The sequence below is a fragment of the Acanthopagrus latus genome, chromosome 7 (genome assembly GCF_904848185.1).
Source record: "Acanthopagrus latus isolate v.2019 chromosome 7, fAcaLat1.1, whole genome shotgun sequence".
NCBI lineage: Eukaryota > Metazoa > Chordata > Actinopteri > Spariformes > Sparidae > Acanthopagrus > Acanthopagrus latus.
In genome coordinates, this window is record NC_051045.1 from 24,550,597 (window position 1) to 24,566,751 (window position 16,155).

The 16,155-nt window shown below is 42.2% G+C and overlaps 1 protein-coding gene across 2 annotated transcripts in view; it reads left to right on the top strand.

Annotated features, from left to right (window-relative positions):
- The window catches only part of chchd6a (coiled-coil-helix-coiled-coil-helix domain containing 6a), a 78,327-nt gene that overhangs the window by 39,927 nt on the left and 22,245 nt on the right, over positions 1 to 16,155 (top strand). For both annotated transcript variants that reach the window (XM_037105117.1, XM_037105118.1), the window contains one exon: positions 3,115 to 3,185. In XM_037105117.1, the coding sequence (XP_036961012.1) occupies positions 3,115 to 3,185 (71 nt within the window). The remainder of the gene's footprint in view (positions 1 to 3,114; positions 3,186 to 16,155) is intronic.

Sequence of the window (16,155 nt, forward strand, 5' to 3'; positions counted from 1 at the left end):
ATCTTTGTTGTTTCCTGTCTTGTGGTAATGATTTGGTGAACAAAATGTTTTGCCAGGATAATCTTTCGAAGTTCTTTAGTTTTCCTTTTTTTTTCCCTCTTGCCTCTCAGGGCTTTTGTAGTACGATGATCACACAACTCCTTAATTAACTGACTTGTCACTCTGCCAGCCTTGCTTTCCACGATGAAATTTCCTTTTTTCCTCCACCCCAAAAAACAACATAAACTTCGTATATCAGCGTATCAGTTTGGGTCTAGTCACTCAGCACCTATTGCTTTTACTCTTTTTGTTCAGCTATGTGTAGCTTTCTGCATGTAATCCTTTTAGATAACAGCCCCTGCTGGATCAATACAGTGTTCATCTGTCACAAGCAGGACTTCTTTTGTACCTTGCATACCTTCCTATGTATATTCACAGACAGACTTATTACATACAGAGCCCAATCCAGCCCTAAGTAGTCAGGCCAAATTGTTTTACCCCCAAAATCCAAGTTCACAAATCCCTCTCTACCCCCCCCCTTCTCTTGCCTCACCTCCGTGCCTTCTGCTGCTCCTCTTTTCGTTATTCTCCTCTTACCTCCCTTCTAGCTTCATCTCTTTTCTCTTCCCCCGTCATCCTTCCCTCCCCAGCTGGTACGGTTTGCTGGTTAAATATTTGGGGGGAAAGCTTGGCGCTGGAAGGCCTAAGGAGGATCAGCAGAGGAAAGGCTGCAGTTGTTGTGGATTAGCTGCTTGTTTTATCATAATACCATTGCCTGCTTGCTTGGGGTTTGGTGCTCACCGGGCAAGCTGCGGAGTCAGAATCCACAATTTCTTAAAAAATGTATGAGTAACTCATTTTATTACTACTGAGCTTTAGTTTCGCTAGAAGAGGCTGGAATGGCAAAGCCTTCTTCTGGATGAAGTTATAACTTCATAACTTTCATACTACAGGGCCCGGGGTTTCCTTTGTGGCTCCAGTAAAGTTATGCGGTTTAAAGAAAAATAAACAAATAAAAGAAAGGGAAATTCTGCAGTGATAACTCATAAAGGGATTGATACTTTAACACCCAGGAGGTACAACATGGAAAGTCGAGGGAGAAAAGCAAGCTGGGGTGGGGGGATGAACAAATGCAGCGAAGGAAAACACTGATTTGTCTTTAAGTGGGGACAAACCAATGGGATATGAGTTTAAGAAAGAGGAGGACACAAAAAAGTGTGAATACTTGAGATCTGTTATGTAATTGGTCTGAAGTCATTTGTATGGACAGTGCAGAATGAAGTCTCCATTTAAGATATGTTGTTGCAAATATGAATTATGAAATATGAGGTAAATTAGAAGATCAGTTCCACTTTGCTGTCCAGTTTAACTGAAGCTACTGCCAGCAATTAGGTAGTTTAGAATTATTTAACAAAATTGATTTAGACTAGAGACAGAGGGAAACAGCTAACCTGGCCCTGTCAAAATAATAAAAAAAAAAATAATGAAAACGGTAAACATATTTGAGTAGACTTGACTAGCACCTCCAGAGTTCACCATACTTCATATGCATTTTGATGAACCCTAACAGAAAACAAAATATAGAAACAGAAAGTCTCGCTTTAGTTTTTTCACCATTTGACAGAGCTACACTAGCTGTTTCACCCTGTTTCCAGCCTTAATGTCAAGCTAGCCCTAATAGCTTTGTACATAGTGGACATAGTTGTATCAGGCTTACTTTGCCAGGTTGCTGGAGTTCCAGGCTCATATAATCATGTTATCTCACCAGTCTGTGTTGCTTCATGCTATGTGTTCAGAGCCAAATCACAATGGATCGGATGAACGTTGAGGAACAACTTGCACCTATGGGTGAGATCTGGGTGTGACGACCAGTAAGAGAAGCAGCTGTCCATTTGTACCTGTTCCTCAAAAAGTTAGCGTAGCTGCTATAGCATCAATTTCCTCAAAAGTGTTGAGAGGATTACTTCATTGAGAGAAGCGCAAAGGAACAAAACTCAAGTGAAAAGATGTTTTTCGCTCTGTCAGAAAAAGTTTTACCAACTGGCTCCTCTGGTGGTGGCGCTGTTCCAATGTCGAAGTTAGGCTGTGGTTGACTGTGATCAGCATATGGTTCATCCAATCACCAAGCATTTTTTGGAGTGCCTGCCTTTTCTGAATAGTTTCCAAGGATGATTTCCCAGATGGTTCTGTTACACAAACCATCTGGCACATCAGGATTGAATCAATCTTCTCATGCAACTCTTAACAAAATTGCGAACAAGCGTATTTTCCAAACTACCAAACTGTTCCTTTAAATTTAACAGAAAGTTATCGGCAGTGACTCACAGCACTTTGCCTCATGTCCGTTACCAATGTTATTTTAAATATTCGTCCCATCGCTCCAAAATGTATTCCTCAATTCCTCAGTGTTAACAGTGATCTTTTTGCATCTCTTTATATCTGGCAAACACGTCCTTAAACTGTCAAAAGTAATTATATAAAACAATCTTTGCAGGGGGGCGGCTGTAGCTCAGCGGGTAGAGCAGGTCGACTAGTGATCGGAAGGTCGACTAGTGATCGGAAGGTCGCTGGTTCATATCCCAGCTCCGGGCAAGGCTGGGCTGCATGTCGAAGTGTCCTTGAGCAAGATACTGAACCCCACATTGCTCTTCAGTGAGGGCCCTGCGATGAGCTGGTGACTTGTCCAGGGAGTACCCTGCCCTCGCCCTGAGACAAGGCTGGGATTGGCTCCAGCAGCAACACCCCGCGACCCCATGGAAAGGGCTAAGCGGTTACGGACAATGACATGACATCTTTGCATGGATATTTCTCAGCATGTCAACATTTGTCAGACAGTATTCTGTTTTTTTTAAACTTATAAACATGTCAAGGGCTGTATAATTGGCCACACAACTTGACAATGAGGGGTTCTGCGTGAAGCAGCAGCTAGAAAACCAATTATGATTGTGCTGTATGAACATACGAAACTGTGAATAAATGTAAAAAAAAAAAAAAAGATCCCTCCTTTCCTTTGTCCGTTTAGAAACACACTTACCACACAAGAGAAAAGAAGACGCACTTATGAACAAATTAAAACCTGAGGAAAAATAGACCCAACTAATACTTCCTGTTTCTGTCTTCTTGTGCTGTCCTTAGAATTTGCAAAGATACGAACAGAGCAAGGAGCAATTCCACGAAGCTGCCTCCAAGACGGAAACGATTGTGAGGTAAGGGACGCCCGCACACACACACACACACACACACACACACACACACACACACACACACCCTCACACACATACACATTTGCAAACTAATTTGCAGTTTCAAAAGTGAGGAGATGTTTTTCCCCTGGGGCCTTCTGACACACACCCACCAACTCTCACACATGGGCTCGCGCACGGCAGACTAATAAGCAGTGATAGATAGTGATCTTCTCTTTTCCTCATTTTTTTTAACCAGTTAAATGCATACATTCTCTAGAGCACACCTGACTAATGTGATAAGTGTTTTAATTGGCTGCTTTAATTAAGCCGAGTTTAACAATACCTTATTTCGCCATCCACGCTCCTCACTGTGGACTTGTAATGAGCCACAGCCAGGGAGAAGGTAGCTAATTATTGCCACTGCAGTCTGTAAAACACCCAGCTGAAATTCACATTAGAGACCGGTCCTTGACTTGCTGTTAAAATTTGTGTCACACTGGTAACAAGGCAGTCCAGTAAAAAAAGAGTTTACAGCTTACTGAAAGACGCAAGCGTTTGTGGATGAGGACAAAATAACAAATACTTGTTTATGTCTGTCCTTCAGTGTGTCCTTATCCCTGACAGACTTAAGATAGTTTTGTGTTTCTTATACTCAAAACTCAACTTAAACATCAACGTCCACTTCATAGTGTCATTGGACACAACAAGGTGGCCCATATGCTAGGCTTGAGTGGATATATCAATAAATGTGACATTTTTTCTTTTTTACAGTGTTGAATATCAAACCTCTGTGACTGATCTTTGGGGTTTGATATTGGAAAAAAAATACGTAAGGAGCTGTCATGCCAGTGGAGGCCATGTGCAGCGATATTTGAGGGGTTACAGTAGGTCAATTGCCTTGATGTAGCACCTTGACATACAGACATGGAGGACTTAGTTTCAAAAAAATTGAGTTAATGGTGAGCCAAAGTGTTTGTATGAGGCCACATCGTCGTCTTTGCCTTAAGCAGTTGTATACTGAACAAGGCAACACCACAAATTTGCGTCCGTCACCCAGCACTATTCTTTTGGCTGGAGTGGCAACAATATCGTGGATCGTGACGTTTGGCGCGGGACAATATCGTGGTATGAAATTGAAAGATTCCACCATCTTGCCTCTCCTCCTGACATATTCAATGATATTCCCAGCCCAGATGTGTGTCTGGGTCAATTTGACAACCCCTGGAAACCTTAAGAAGCTTCTCTTATCAGTACCTTGATATTAACGATGGATCACACTGTTTGTAATGTGAAAGGCGTCGCTCATACAATTAATTTGCCGACTAAGTTTCACCAGTTCATTTGAGCTTCTTGTTTTGTTTTAGCGACTTTCAACATAATGTTTCTGTTTCACAAAACTTCACTGTTTTGGTTAAATCTCACCACTTTCATCAGTATTGTTACCAGCAGCAGCAGGCTGCCAAAAAACAGTAGCTCGCAACTAGCTACTAAACACATATACGTCAGGAATTGGTGGAGAGTGAGGCAGAGTGAGAAATGAGGTAAATATTGTGCCGACCAAAAGATACACCATGATTTATCTCCTTGCTAACTAAAGTGGTTCGGATGATGTGCCTGAAACTGTTCTAAACATCTGAAAGTGTTGTCATATGTACTGAAATAATGGACACAAACTGAGGTGAAAGAAATCCAGATGCTTCAAGTAGAGTATTGGGTCTACTCAGCTGTTCTTATTGGCCAACAGCAGCCTGGAGGTGCACTGGAAGCAAATGTAAGGAGGCATTACGCAACTCCACTGTTGAAGAAGATGCTTGGTCAGTTAATTCTGCCTGTACAACTCAAAACAATTAACCAAGTGTAAAATGATGCATATTCTCCACATAATGGAGGATGACCTGCTGAGTACACATTCCACCAAAGCCCGGCATTTCAGTTTCAACCTGATGATAACAAAGAGCTTTGGGCCCCCCACACTCACACATACATACACAACTCATTATGTGCCGGCCATGTAGTTAATACACCCTTTCCATGGTAATCTGGGGTGGATGAACACTGTTATCAACAGCTTAGGAATGCAGGACCCCCATCACAATCAGATACAAAGCAATGCCAATGAGTTTGTGATCCGTGCTGATGCTGAAGACCAGGTGATAGTACCCCTGGGGGATGCTGTACTGTAATACTGCTAATCCTCTGCTCGTTCAGATGTTGTGTGGGTGCGTGTGTGTGTGTGTGTGTGTGTGTGTGTGTGTGTGTGTGTGTGTGTGTGTGTGTGTGTGTGTGTGTGTGTAGGGGGGAAAGAGGCTGTTCTAAATCCACAAGTGTTTTTATCAGGGAAGATAAAACGATCCGGGCTTCCTGCATGGCACTACCTTTATGGTCAATTATATACTGCTTTTACAGGAAAATGGATTAGGCTCTCATTCTTTTCGTAATCTTGTCTAACCCCAACCTCCGGGGAATTCAGTGGTGAATAGTGGTCTTTAATGAGTGGATTAAGGTGCGAGGATGAGAGTGTGTCTGTGCGTATGGTGTTAAAATGTACAAAATAATGGGGTGTGTTTGATGCGGACATGTACACTTCAGTGGCTACAGTCTGGTTCACTTAAACGGAACCTGGCCACTGTTAATATTATAAAACATGTGCATTTCCTACTATGACAAGTCAAAATGCCTGGAGTGAAAAAAACTATACCACTGAATAAATGTGTTTTTTGTCACTAAACATGTGAGCAGAAAGTCTGGAAAGAAGTTGCATGTCTAAAACATGAAATCTGAGATAAAATCATCATGTGACATAATTGGTAGTTAGTGTGTAGCACTACCCAAACTGTTATAGTCTTAATTTGCTAGGCTGGTTAATTCATACTTCATGTCACATTGATGATGATCCAAATTAACAAACAGAACACATTATCTGTTGTGTCGGTATGAATTTCAATTGTGTGCCTGCACTGAATGCATCGCCGTCTCCCTAAGCGCAGCTCAGACCAAAGATTTGACGACGAGGCGAGTTGAAACTTGCAACTTCTTGCAATGTGCTGAAAACACCTGCCAGTTCACACCAATGTGACTGCATGAGAAGATGTATCATCTAAATTGCTACGGTTTCCTGTACTTCTGTGTTAACCACTGGTTTTTCAGGCTTCTTATAGCTGGATTTCTTATTCGTGCCGGCTTTTGCACTATTCAGCAAACTTGAATGGGTTTGTTGACTTACTCTTATACCGGTATGTTGCATATTAGTGAGAACTGTGATTTTATTGGAAGTTAATAGCCTTTACCCATCTGTCTTCTTCTACCCAAAGTTGTGTTAGAAAAGGTCTATGTTAAATTTATTAGCATTACAGGGTTTGCATCACTGGGACCAAATTCGGTACATTCAGACTACTTAGACAGTGAATCAGTGAACAATACATTTAATAGTCCCTTGTAGGAGATATCTTGATTTCACTTTAGTAGTGAAGTAAATCTTTGTTTTCCTTAAAACAAGTGAAAATGCATCCAGAGGCGCTTAGCTTCTGCTGTGTCCATTTCAGTTTTGATTAGTGTGTGAATGCGGTGAGACCCATGCAGTGTTGGTGCATCATTTGCAAGCCTACTGTGTTAACTGACAGTTTAACAAACCTAACCCGGTCCTTGTTCCGAACAGGCGTTCTGTCAGCATTCCATTCTCTGTCTTTTGCTGCCACCGTCCCAACTTGTTTGAAACGTGCCGTTAGCATCTAATTCACAGTAAGAATTTATTTACAAAAATCAATGAAGATGAGGAGCATTGTGCTGTTCTGGGAAATGGGATTAACAAATTACCACGTTCACTTTTACGTTCACACTGTGTCCCAACTTCATTGTAGTTGTGATAGAGGCAGCAACAGAGTTCTGAACACTGACAGACACTTTGAATCATTCATGTATTTGAAAACAACAGACGGTGCCATGTTCTAACATTTTCAGATGCCAAAAAGTGTTGAGTAATCTGTAAAAAACTTCTGACAGACAGACTCTGGTTTTCTGTTATAAATTGTTTGAGTGAAGTTTCTCTCAGTGCAGTGCTGCAGAACAAAGCTACTGTAAAATATGATGTGGGTGACTCCAAACCCCCACCCGCTGGCTCCACGGTCTGTGTCGTTTTGGGCTCTGTATAAGTATGTGTGTATACATGCTTATATGTGTGTACATGTGTTAATCCACAGTTTAATCCTTGGAGCAAAAAGGGGGCTTTAGCTGCCAGCACTCCGAGGTTTGAGGGAACCAGAGAGCATAGGGCCAGTGTGTCAGTGTCCTGTGTGTGTGTGTCTCTGTGTGTGTGTCTCTGTGTGTGTGTCTCTGTGTGTGTGTGTGTGTGTGTGTGTGTGTGTGTGTGTGTGTGTGTGTGTGGTCATGTGTGTGTATGGTCGTGTGTGAGAGAGGGGGAGAGAGGAAGAAGATGAAAAGAGTTAGAAAGACTGCAACCTGTAGGACTGTAAAAATGTCAAACTCAATGGAGCGTGATAAAACAGCCTCAATAACTCTCTCTCTCTCTCTCTCTCTCTCTCTCTCTCTCTCTCTCTCTCTCTCTCTCTCTCTCTCTCTCTCTCTCTCTCTCTCTCTCTGTCTCTCTCTCTCTCCACTTTCTTTCTTTGTCCAAGCCTTCAAACATGCTAGCACAAATTTGAAAGAAGTTCATTGCACACCAGATCTGTAAAAGTTCTCTCTTCATTCTTTAGTTTGGAGTGAATGACACAATGTGCTTTGCTCATCAGACTGTCAACATTATTAGAGGTATGATAACTGACCAGAAACCTGAACCACAGGCTCTGTCGGGAATATGCAGCTGTGACCTTTGTGATGGCACCAGGTACTTTGTTTCCGCACTGGCCAGTTTGGTTGAGTTTGTTTCACGGCACATCAGAATGAATATTTTTGCGTAACCATTAGTAAAAGTTGTGGATGGCATTTTTTTTAAAATGCCTTCTTGTTGAGGTACCCAGCACACTGGTCCGGTACTAGAGGGTGGAGTTAAAACACTGCAGACCACCGATTGGTCAGTCGTAACAGCGGCCTCGTCCTCTGCCAAGACGACTCCATGCAAATTAGAAACTCAAAAAAGGTCTCACCTTTCGGTGCACTTACCATGTGTCACGTTCAGGTTCGAAGGGCACTATACCAAATGTACTTCGGTGGAAATGAAGCTTTGGATAACTTGAAGTTGGTCTTTGATTGATTTTGTACACATGAACACTGTACAGCACCAGTGTCGACTGTTGATTATTTACTGTACCTGGGTGTTACTACTACTAAGCTAGGATCTTGTGGTGAGAGATAGTCATTAACCATGCTAGAAAGTAAAACTAGATTCTGGCAATAGTTCAGCACAGCTACTCGTCACAACGACTGATGCAGCACCACAAGTTTACAAACCATTGGTAACCTGCTGCAAAGAAAGAGGATGCCTTTTAGCAGTAGTCTTTGGCGACAGGCCCTTTCTTGAACTGGCCTAAGTTGAAGCCATGCATAACTGATGGCCACTTAACTCAGCAGGCTTTACCTCGCTGTGGAATTACAGATGGAGTGAAAGAGACGTGAGGATGGAAACAGTTGTCTTTTTTGGTCTGGATGCATTTTATTTGATAGAGTGTGGGAGACAGCCTGCTCTTCAGAGTTGAAAGTAATAGAATGAGAGCGAGATGGAGACAGACAAGGACAGATACCCACGTCAAACTGCTCAGGTCAGGATCCAAGGCATTTTAACAAGGCTCACTGTCTGCTACAGTAGTGGTCGAACTAGCCTTAATAGCCAGCCTTTGTCAGATCCTACCAGCCTGTGTCAGTGAATACCAGCCTACGGAGATCACTTGGCGATAAGGCTGGAAACACTGCCGAGCCCGGAGTAAAAGTTAAAAAGCAGGCAACTTGGTTATTATTGTTGTGCTGGGAGAGAAAGGTAAACCAAAAGCATGCTGTGTGATTCACTGACCCAGGTAAATTGTAAATGAGTACATTTTATGCTGCTGAACATTCAAGTGACTGTTTTGGCAGAACAGTTATAATCTGATTTGGATGGAGAGAGGAAAATGAAACGGCTACAGTATGTCAATGAATGAATTTCCATCCATTAATTTTCAAAAGGACTCAAGTGGTGAAGATCCATCAGTTCAACGACAATGCTAAATGGTTCCACACAAATTACCCATAACTTTTAGTATTTTCTTTAGACTTGGTTTTGGAGGGGCTTTTTAAATCTCTAGTGCACAACTTCTCCAATGGCAAGTTATAACTTGTGTATTTGAAGCATTTTCTGAATCTGACATCACAAACTTATACAAGCACCTCTCAAGAAAAATGAATACAAGAGAAGGTTGATTTGGGGCCAATATGATACAGGTAATGCAGGGATTAGCCTGAATGGTGCATTTCTGCAACTCACTTCACCACGAGCAGTGCTTTCAGGCCAGTGTGTGGTTTAACCTCGGCCCCATGCTGTTTCAGTGGGAGCGCTGCAGGACTGCACGCTGGTCCATTCACAGTGGGTAAGTACTAGAAAGGGTAGGTGGGAGGGAAGTTGGCTGACTCACAATTTAGATCTTAACACAGATGATTTAATCTTTAAATGTTAAGGTTGCTACCAGCATTGATCCTGCCTATATTTTATGGGGGGTCAATGATGGCATTCAGTCGTTAATGCACTGGTGCGCTATGCTATGCTCAAACCCTGAAAAGGATAATGATAGAAAAGATGTTTCAATGGGGATATGTAGCGGCAGCTGTAGAGATGAATAATGAGATGATTCCCTTTATGAGTTGAAGAATAAGTGCAGTTTGTAGCATGATATAAGTGGTTGGTTGATGTAATGTAATCAAGTAAAGTCGATATAATTTGAATGAATATATTCCTTAAAGGGATATTCTGGTGTAAGTTTAATCCATGGTCTAACACACCGTGACACCGAGTGAGACCCCCCCCCCGAGAGAGTGCAGTTAGAAATGCTCAATTCTGTTTTTTTGCCTGTCCGCTCTCAATAATAACTGTTATAAACTGGTAGGCAAGACACATATGAACTTTGCAAATTGTATTTCCATGGAGTAATAATCATGCATTTTCATCCTTGAGATGCAGAACTCTACTGCACTCGGTAATCGACTCGCAGGGCTTCCCCACAAAAGGAAGCTGCTGCAGGAGAGCGGTGAGTTGTGTTCACTTTACAATAGAAATCCGGCTAAGCTAGCCAATGTTTGCTGCCTTGAACTATGTTCTGGGACCCTGTTTGTACTGTTGCTGAAGTCTGGTGCTGTTCTGAGCATTATTTGTGGCTTTTTGACGGCGGTTTCTCATTGGAGGCATATACCACAATGTATTGTTATCGTGCAGTCTTTTTCTGAGGTTGCTAAAACTACGTAAGCTAGCAGTCTGCAAACTTGATCTCTCAAGGGGGGGCGGTCTTACTCAGTGTCACAGTGTGTTAGACCATGGACTATGGAATATCCCTTTAAGCACTAGACAATAGATGGGGTCGTTCGTTTTAAATGTGACGGGATACGTATATTTAAGCTCTGAATTGCAGTGTATGAATATTCCATAGATGAGAATCCCAGGGAATATCAGCTTTACAGGTTGTTTTCCACAGTGTGTCAGCCTGTGGTGGAAGGCAGGCTGTTTACCCCTTTTGCAACATTTCTAAGCAGCAAAACAGCAAAATCATCTTAACGTCAAGGGGAATGTCTCTACCTGTTAAAGCTATGCATATTCATTGGGGCCGCTGTGGAGAACTGGAAGAAAACAAATTCACGCAAAGGAGTGGCAAATGCGAGAGGCAGAGAGAAGAAATGAAGTTCTCTGCCTCCACTGCAATGTTTTATGAGAGACAGAGTGTTAAGTGCTGGTATGTGGAGGACCCTCCGCTCTTGGGTGCGGTTGTGATAGGAATGGAGAGATGGGTGAGGACGAGTGAAAGAGTGTGGAGATACAAGATAGGGGAGAAGAGGATGTGTGCCCTCAGTCAATTGAAAAGCTGTCAGGCTGCAGGTGCATACAAGCTACAAGCAAAAGATAAGAGGCAACTCTGTCTCTCTGGCTGTTTTCCTCTTCACCTCTCCTGCCCTCTTTCTCCCTTGTTATCATCTCTCGTTTTCTCTTTACTTCACCACGGTGCCGGTATTAATCAAGGTGGTAATGGTAAAGCAGTCTGTTAAGGAATTCTGACCCTCTGACATGTCAAACGCCATTTCCTGCCTCGATAGATAAGGATGGACCTGTTTACCTCGCACTCTCTCCTTCTCCCCGAGGAGCAGCAAGGTTCTTCGGGGAGAATGAGAATCCGTCTCCTTTCCCTCCACACCAGGGATTAAACATCAAAGGACCTAAGCAAATTATTGGAGTGCTGCAAAACAATTCTAAATGTGTACATTTCTATGAACTGGATTCAAGCTAATGGGAAGACTTCACAGGAATAGTTCATCATTTTGGGAAATGCATTCATTCACATTCTTGCAGAGATTTAGATGAGAAGATTGATACGACTGTCAGGTCTGTACACAAATATGACGCTACAGACTGGGTATTATGGCTATTTGGTGATTAGCTCAGTTTAGCATAAATGAAGAGGAGATAGATGGCTAGCTAGGATACAACATTTGGGGAGACTTAGAGGTTCCTGTAGCTGCAGATTTTTCCCTAGAGATGTTTTTTTTGTCATTGTAGTTAGTTATTATGATGCTGACACTATTCAGTGCTATAAAAGGGGATGAAATGCAGTAATTGACAGTTGAGTTTATGATTGAGTCAGGCTGGTGTTTGGGTCAGATCTCGATACTCAGTGACTTGATTACTACTGCTCAGACTCTCTGCTAAAGGTCTGTATTTATCTAAGTAATCACTGTTAAGTACAGCAGTTCACAGTGTGTGTCAGATTAAGCACTCGCCCTCAATGGCAATAACAGAAAAGTGTAGCAGCAGCAGCCTCAGGTTTATTGACAGAAGGGTTTAGAAAAGGAATGCACAAGAGTTGAGTTGCAGGAGGAGAAGCAGGGGAGAGTGTTAAACAGAATATCAAACATGATGTTAGTCCTGACAGTGTAGGATGGTTATTTCCAGGGCTAAGAGAACCACTGGACTCCAGGAACAGAAGGTAGACAGAATGCCTTGGTTTGATGGTTGATGGTATGAGCTTGATGTCTGGCCTCAGAAATGGTTAGTATCTGGATATCAAGAGATTTGTCAAGATTCAAAAGATTCAAGATAAACAGATGAAACTCTGTTTTTCATTGCTCTTGTGTCTTTGATAAACCCGTGAACTTGATGTTTTAACATCTTGTCTTGACATGTGTTGGTTTTATTACACTGGTAATGAGAGAAAGGATGTTTTACTCCGCTTTATTTTGTTTCGTTGGAATGTCAAACTCGAGATCAAACTTCATCACCCAAGGATTCGAAAACTTTGGACGCTAAAACTAACTTCATTATTCGTCTTGGCAGAAAAACGTGGTTCAGTCAAAGTTTAGGATTTTGTTAAGATTGTTGGTTCTGACAGAAACATGATTTCAACGGCTGACAAATTGCACCAATCACGATAAAACATTCTCACAGCTCAATCTGATGATAACGATTGAACCTATTGGGTCACAATATTGTGAGATGCACTGAGAAGTAAATTGCAAAGTAAATAGAGTGGTGTATGGATGACATATTGTTGTAGGCTAGCCGGGAAGTTAGCATCGCCCCGGTTCCCTTGGAGAAAAACCTATGGGATTGTAGCATCGGATGTTTGGATTATTGCCAAAAATAAGCTGTGTTGTTTATGATACTTGCAGGTTTTGTTCACGAAGATAATCCTCACAGATCATCACCACGTTTGGATTTTTCGAAGCATAATTTCAAATAGTTAGAAGTTAAAAGCTGTTGTTAGGCTACGAACAGACTATATTGCGGTGGCATGACGTCATCACCATGATGCGTCTAACTACATAATTACTAAACACCATTCCTGTGAATTGGTCAGTCTATAAGTTTTTAAAGAGAGTTAGAATAAGTGAAGTCCAGCTCTAAAGATGGACTAGTGAGTGTTTAAGCCTCCGCGTTCTGTGTGGTGACATTTAATGTTCATGAAAACTTCTGCAGTCTCATCTAGCCACTTGTTAGCAACTGCCAATTTTTTAAAAAACTCATAGACTGTAAGACGAGGGATCAAGATGTGTGAAAAATGCTAACTGATTCCCGGGTTTTAGGACTACAAACTATACCACTCAAGGATAATCATCAAATTGGCTGATTTAACTTATAGAGTATATATATTAACGTATAGAGTATGGAGCTGTTGTTGCATGAAAATGGATTGGATGGCACTTTATCATTAAACAATTTCTTGTATCACGAGACAAGCTCACATACAGTACATGACAAAAGAAAGAAACTATGAAAGTCAGATATTGGGTCTTTAACCCTGTTTTTCTGTTCAGGTTACCAACTCCCTCCTCCCAAAGTGTGACTTGACCACTTTATAGTAATTGGGTGCTAAAACAATGCAGGCAGGCAGCTATTTGGCTGCCACTTTGGGAACCGTCTAAATTGCGATTATGGAGTTTTGTACAACAATAAATGTTTACCACGTCTAACGTTTAAACACACTTTTAAAACAGGCAGTTGTTTAGAGTTGACGCTGAAATATACAGCCAGAACTAACAATTATTAAAAAATAAAAAAAATAGAAGAACATTAGAGGACAATATTTATAGCATGTCAAAAGCCGTAATGCAACATATTCTTGTGCTTGTGTGTCAGCACACGGGCGAGATGTTGCAGACTTTCTCTGAAATTGTGTTGTAGCCCTCAAGTCACTCACAATATTGGATTCTCCTCATCTTTCCTCCTTGGGCGCTACTTCTTGTGAGATGTTAACAAGATTTTCTAATTAGCTGCCTGAAACACAGTAGAGATACCGGCACTTTGTAGTTGACAGGATAGAAATAAAATGCCATGTAGGACAAACAATGCCTTACATGTACTGCCAGGGCCATTAAGAAGCACACACACAAAAAACATCACTCTAACTCCGGGAGAAGCATGGTTTAGAGGCGATAAAAGCATCTCTCTTATCAGTCTCGTAGCTTCGCCAGGGGCTTTTTGTAGTTGGTGGTTGTGTTTTGTGTCTTTTCCATTTTCCAATTTCTCCGCTTTCATTTCCCTCCCTCTCTTTGTCTCGGTAAGCCGGTCTGCGTTGGTCCAGAAGTCTGAGGCCTCTGCGTTGCGCCCGCCTCCGCCTCCGCCGCCGGAGATTAAAAATAATGGGCAGCACCATTAATTAAGCAACTAATCTAACTGTTTATGTTTTGCCGTATTTGCCGCTCACAAATGCGTAGAGAGCTCCCCCAAAAAACTGACTGCTCCCACACACAGTAGAAAGCCATGGCAGCACACACACATTAACAACAACCCCGTACGTGGCTTGACAGGCTGTCAGGGACGCAGATTTAGCTCGTTCCAGCTAGAAATCCAAGGCCTCCAACCCCTCACTCTCTATTTTTATTTATTTATTTTTGTAAGCGGCTCAGTTAATATTGTTGATTTAAGACCTCACCTTCAATTTGGTGTAGCATGTGGACAGAGCTTTAGCTTTTTGCTGCGGCTGAACCAATTTTCTGCTTCAAGCGCCTTTAATAAACCACGCAGCGCTATCAGGAGGCTTTGGCTTCCCTGATGAAGGCCATTTATTTCAAATTAAAGGAGAGTTCCTTATCTCGGGCGGCCTCAAACGGAGAGAGAGATAAAGATGGTGCGCCTCGGTGTCGTCCTCTCTGTCATTAATGTGATGAGAGAAGGGGGGGAGGTTTAGCGCGGGAGACGTAAGAACGGAGAGCGAGTTGGAGTGAAGACGGAGACAAAAAGTAGAAGAAGACAGATTAAACAGGCAAGATAAAGCACCGGAGGTGGTGTGTGGGGAGAGGAGGAATCTGATAGGCTGTCATCTTTTTAAAATGGTCTTGTGAGAGAACGCCAATGGATGCTTCGTCTCCTTCCCTTTTCATCTTTTTATCTCACTTCCTTCCTTTATATGTTTGTCTCTCCGTCTCTGTTCATTTTCCTCTTTAACCTCTGTCACCCGTGCTTAGATAAACTCCGTCATAGCATCCAGGATACCGTTGCCGATGATAAAGCGCGTGTGTGCGCGTGCCTGTGCGGACACGGATACGCCGTAGTAGAAGCGCTGGGGTCAGCTCTCCTCCGTGATTCAAAGCCAAAAAGACCCTTTAATTTGGCTTTCAATTAAATCCGGCGTTAAACGCTCCTCACAGAGACGGTGTGTGCACAGGGGCACCGCGTGGAGGAGATCGACATGTCGGGGTGCACGTGTGCAAGCGATCCTCGAGCTTTCATGTTTACCACGTACTACAAAGTGTGTGTGGGTGCGCACACTTGTGCGTGTGCCTTTCTTTACCTGCGTGGGCGTTCACAACTCGCTTGTCTCTGCTTCAATCAGTCAGAATCCATTACAGCGAGGCACCCAGGCAGCGAGCCTGTCATAGTTAACAATCACACAGATAGACAGGCAAAGACCAATTATAATACAGCCCACATATCAAATTAAGCACTGCTGATTCAATCTCTCAAAGCACACTTTTCTGCTGTATTTGATCAGAATGATCCTACCCACTCAATTAAATGTTATTTAGCGCTAATTGCATGATTTGCGATGAAGCACGTTCCATACTCACCATGTTAAACAGGTTGCAGTGGGTGAGGTGGTTAATTGTTTTTCATCTTTGTCTTGCCTCATTTCATCAAACCTCTTATTTCTCGCCAATTATTTTTTTTCTCTTCCTTTATTTAACCAGTTTTTCTTTCTTTGTTCTGCTGTGGCTAAGAGAATCACAAAGTTAACTGTTAAACTTCTGAATATGCATTTCAGTGGCTGTCAAACGTTCGATCACTGTTGGTATCCCTAATGTGTAGACAAGAGGAAAAAAAAAACACTTATATTTCTAAAATAAACTGCTCAAAATTTGTCAGGGATGTGGG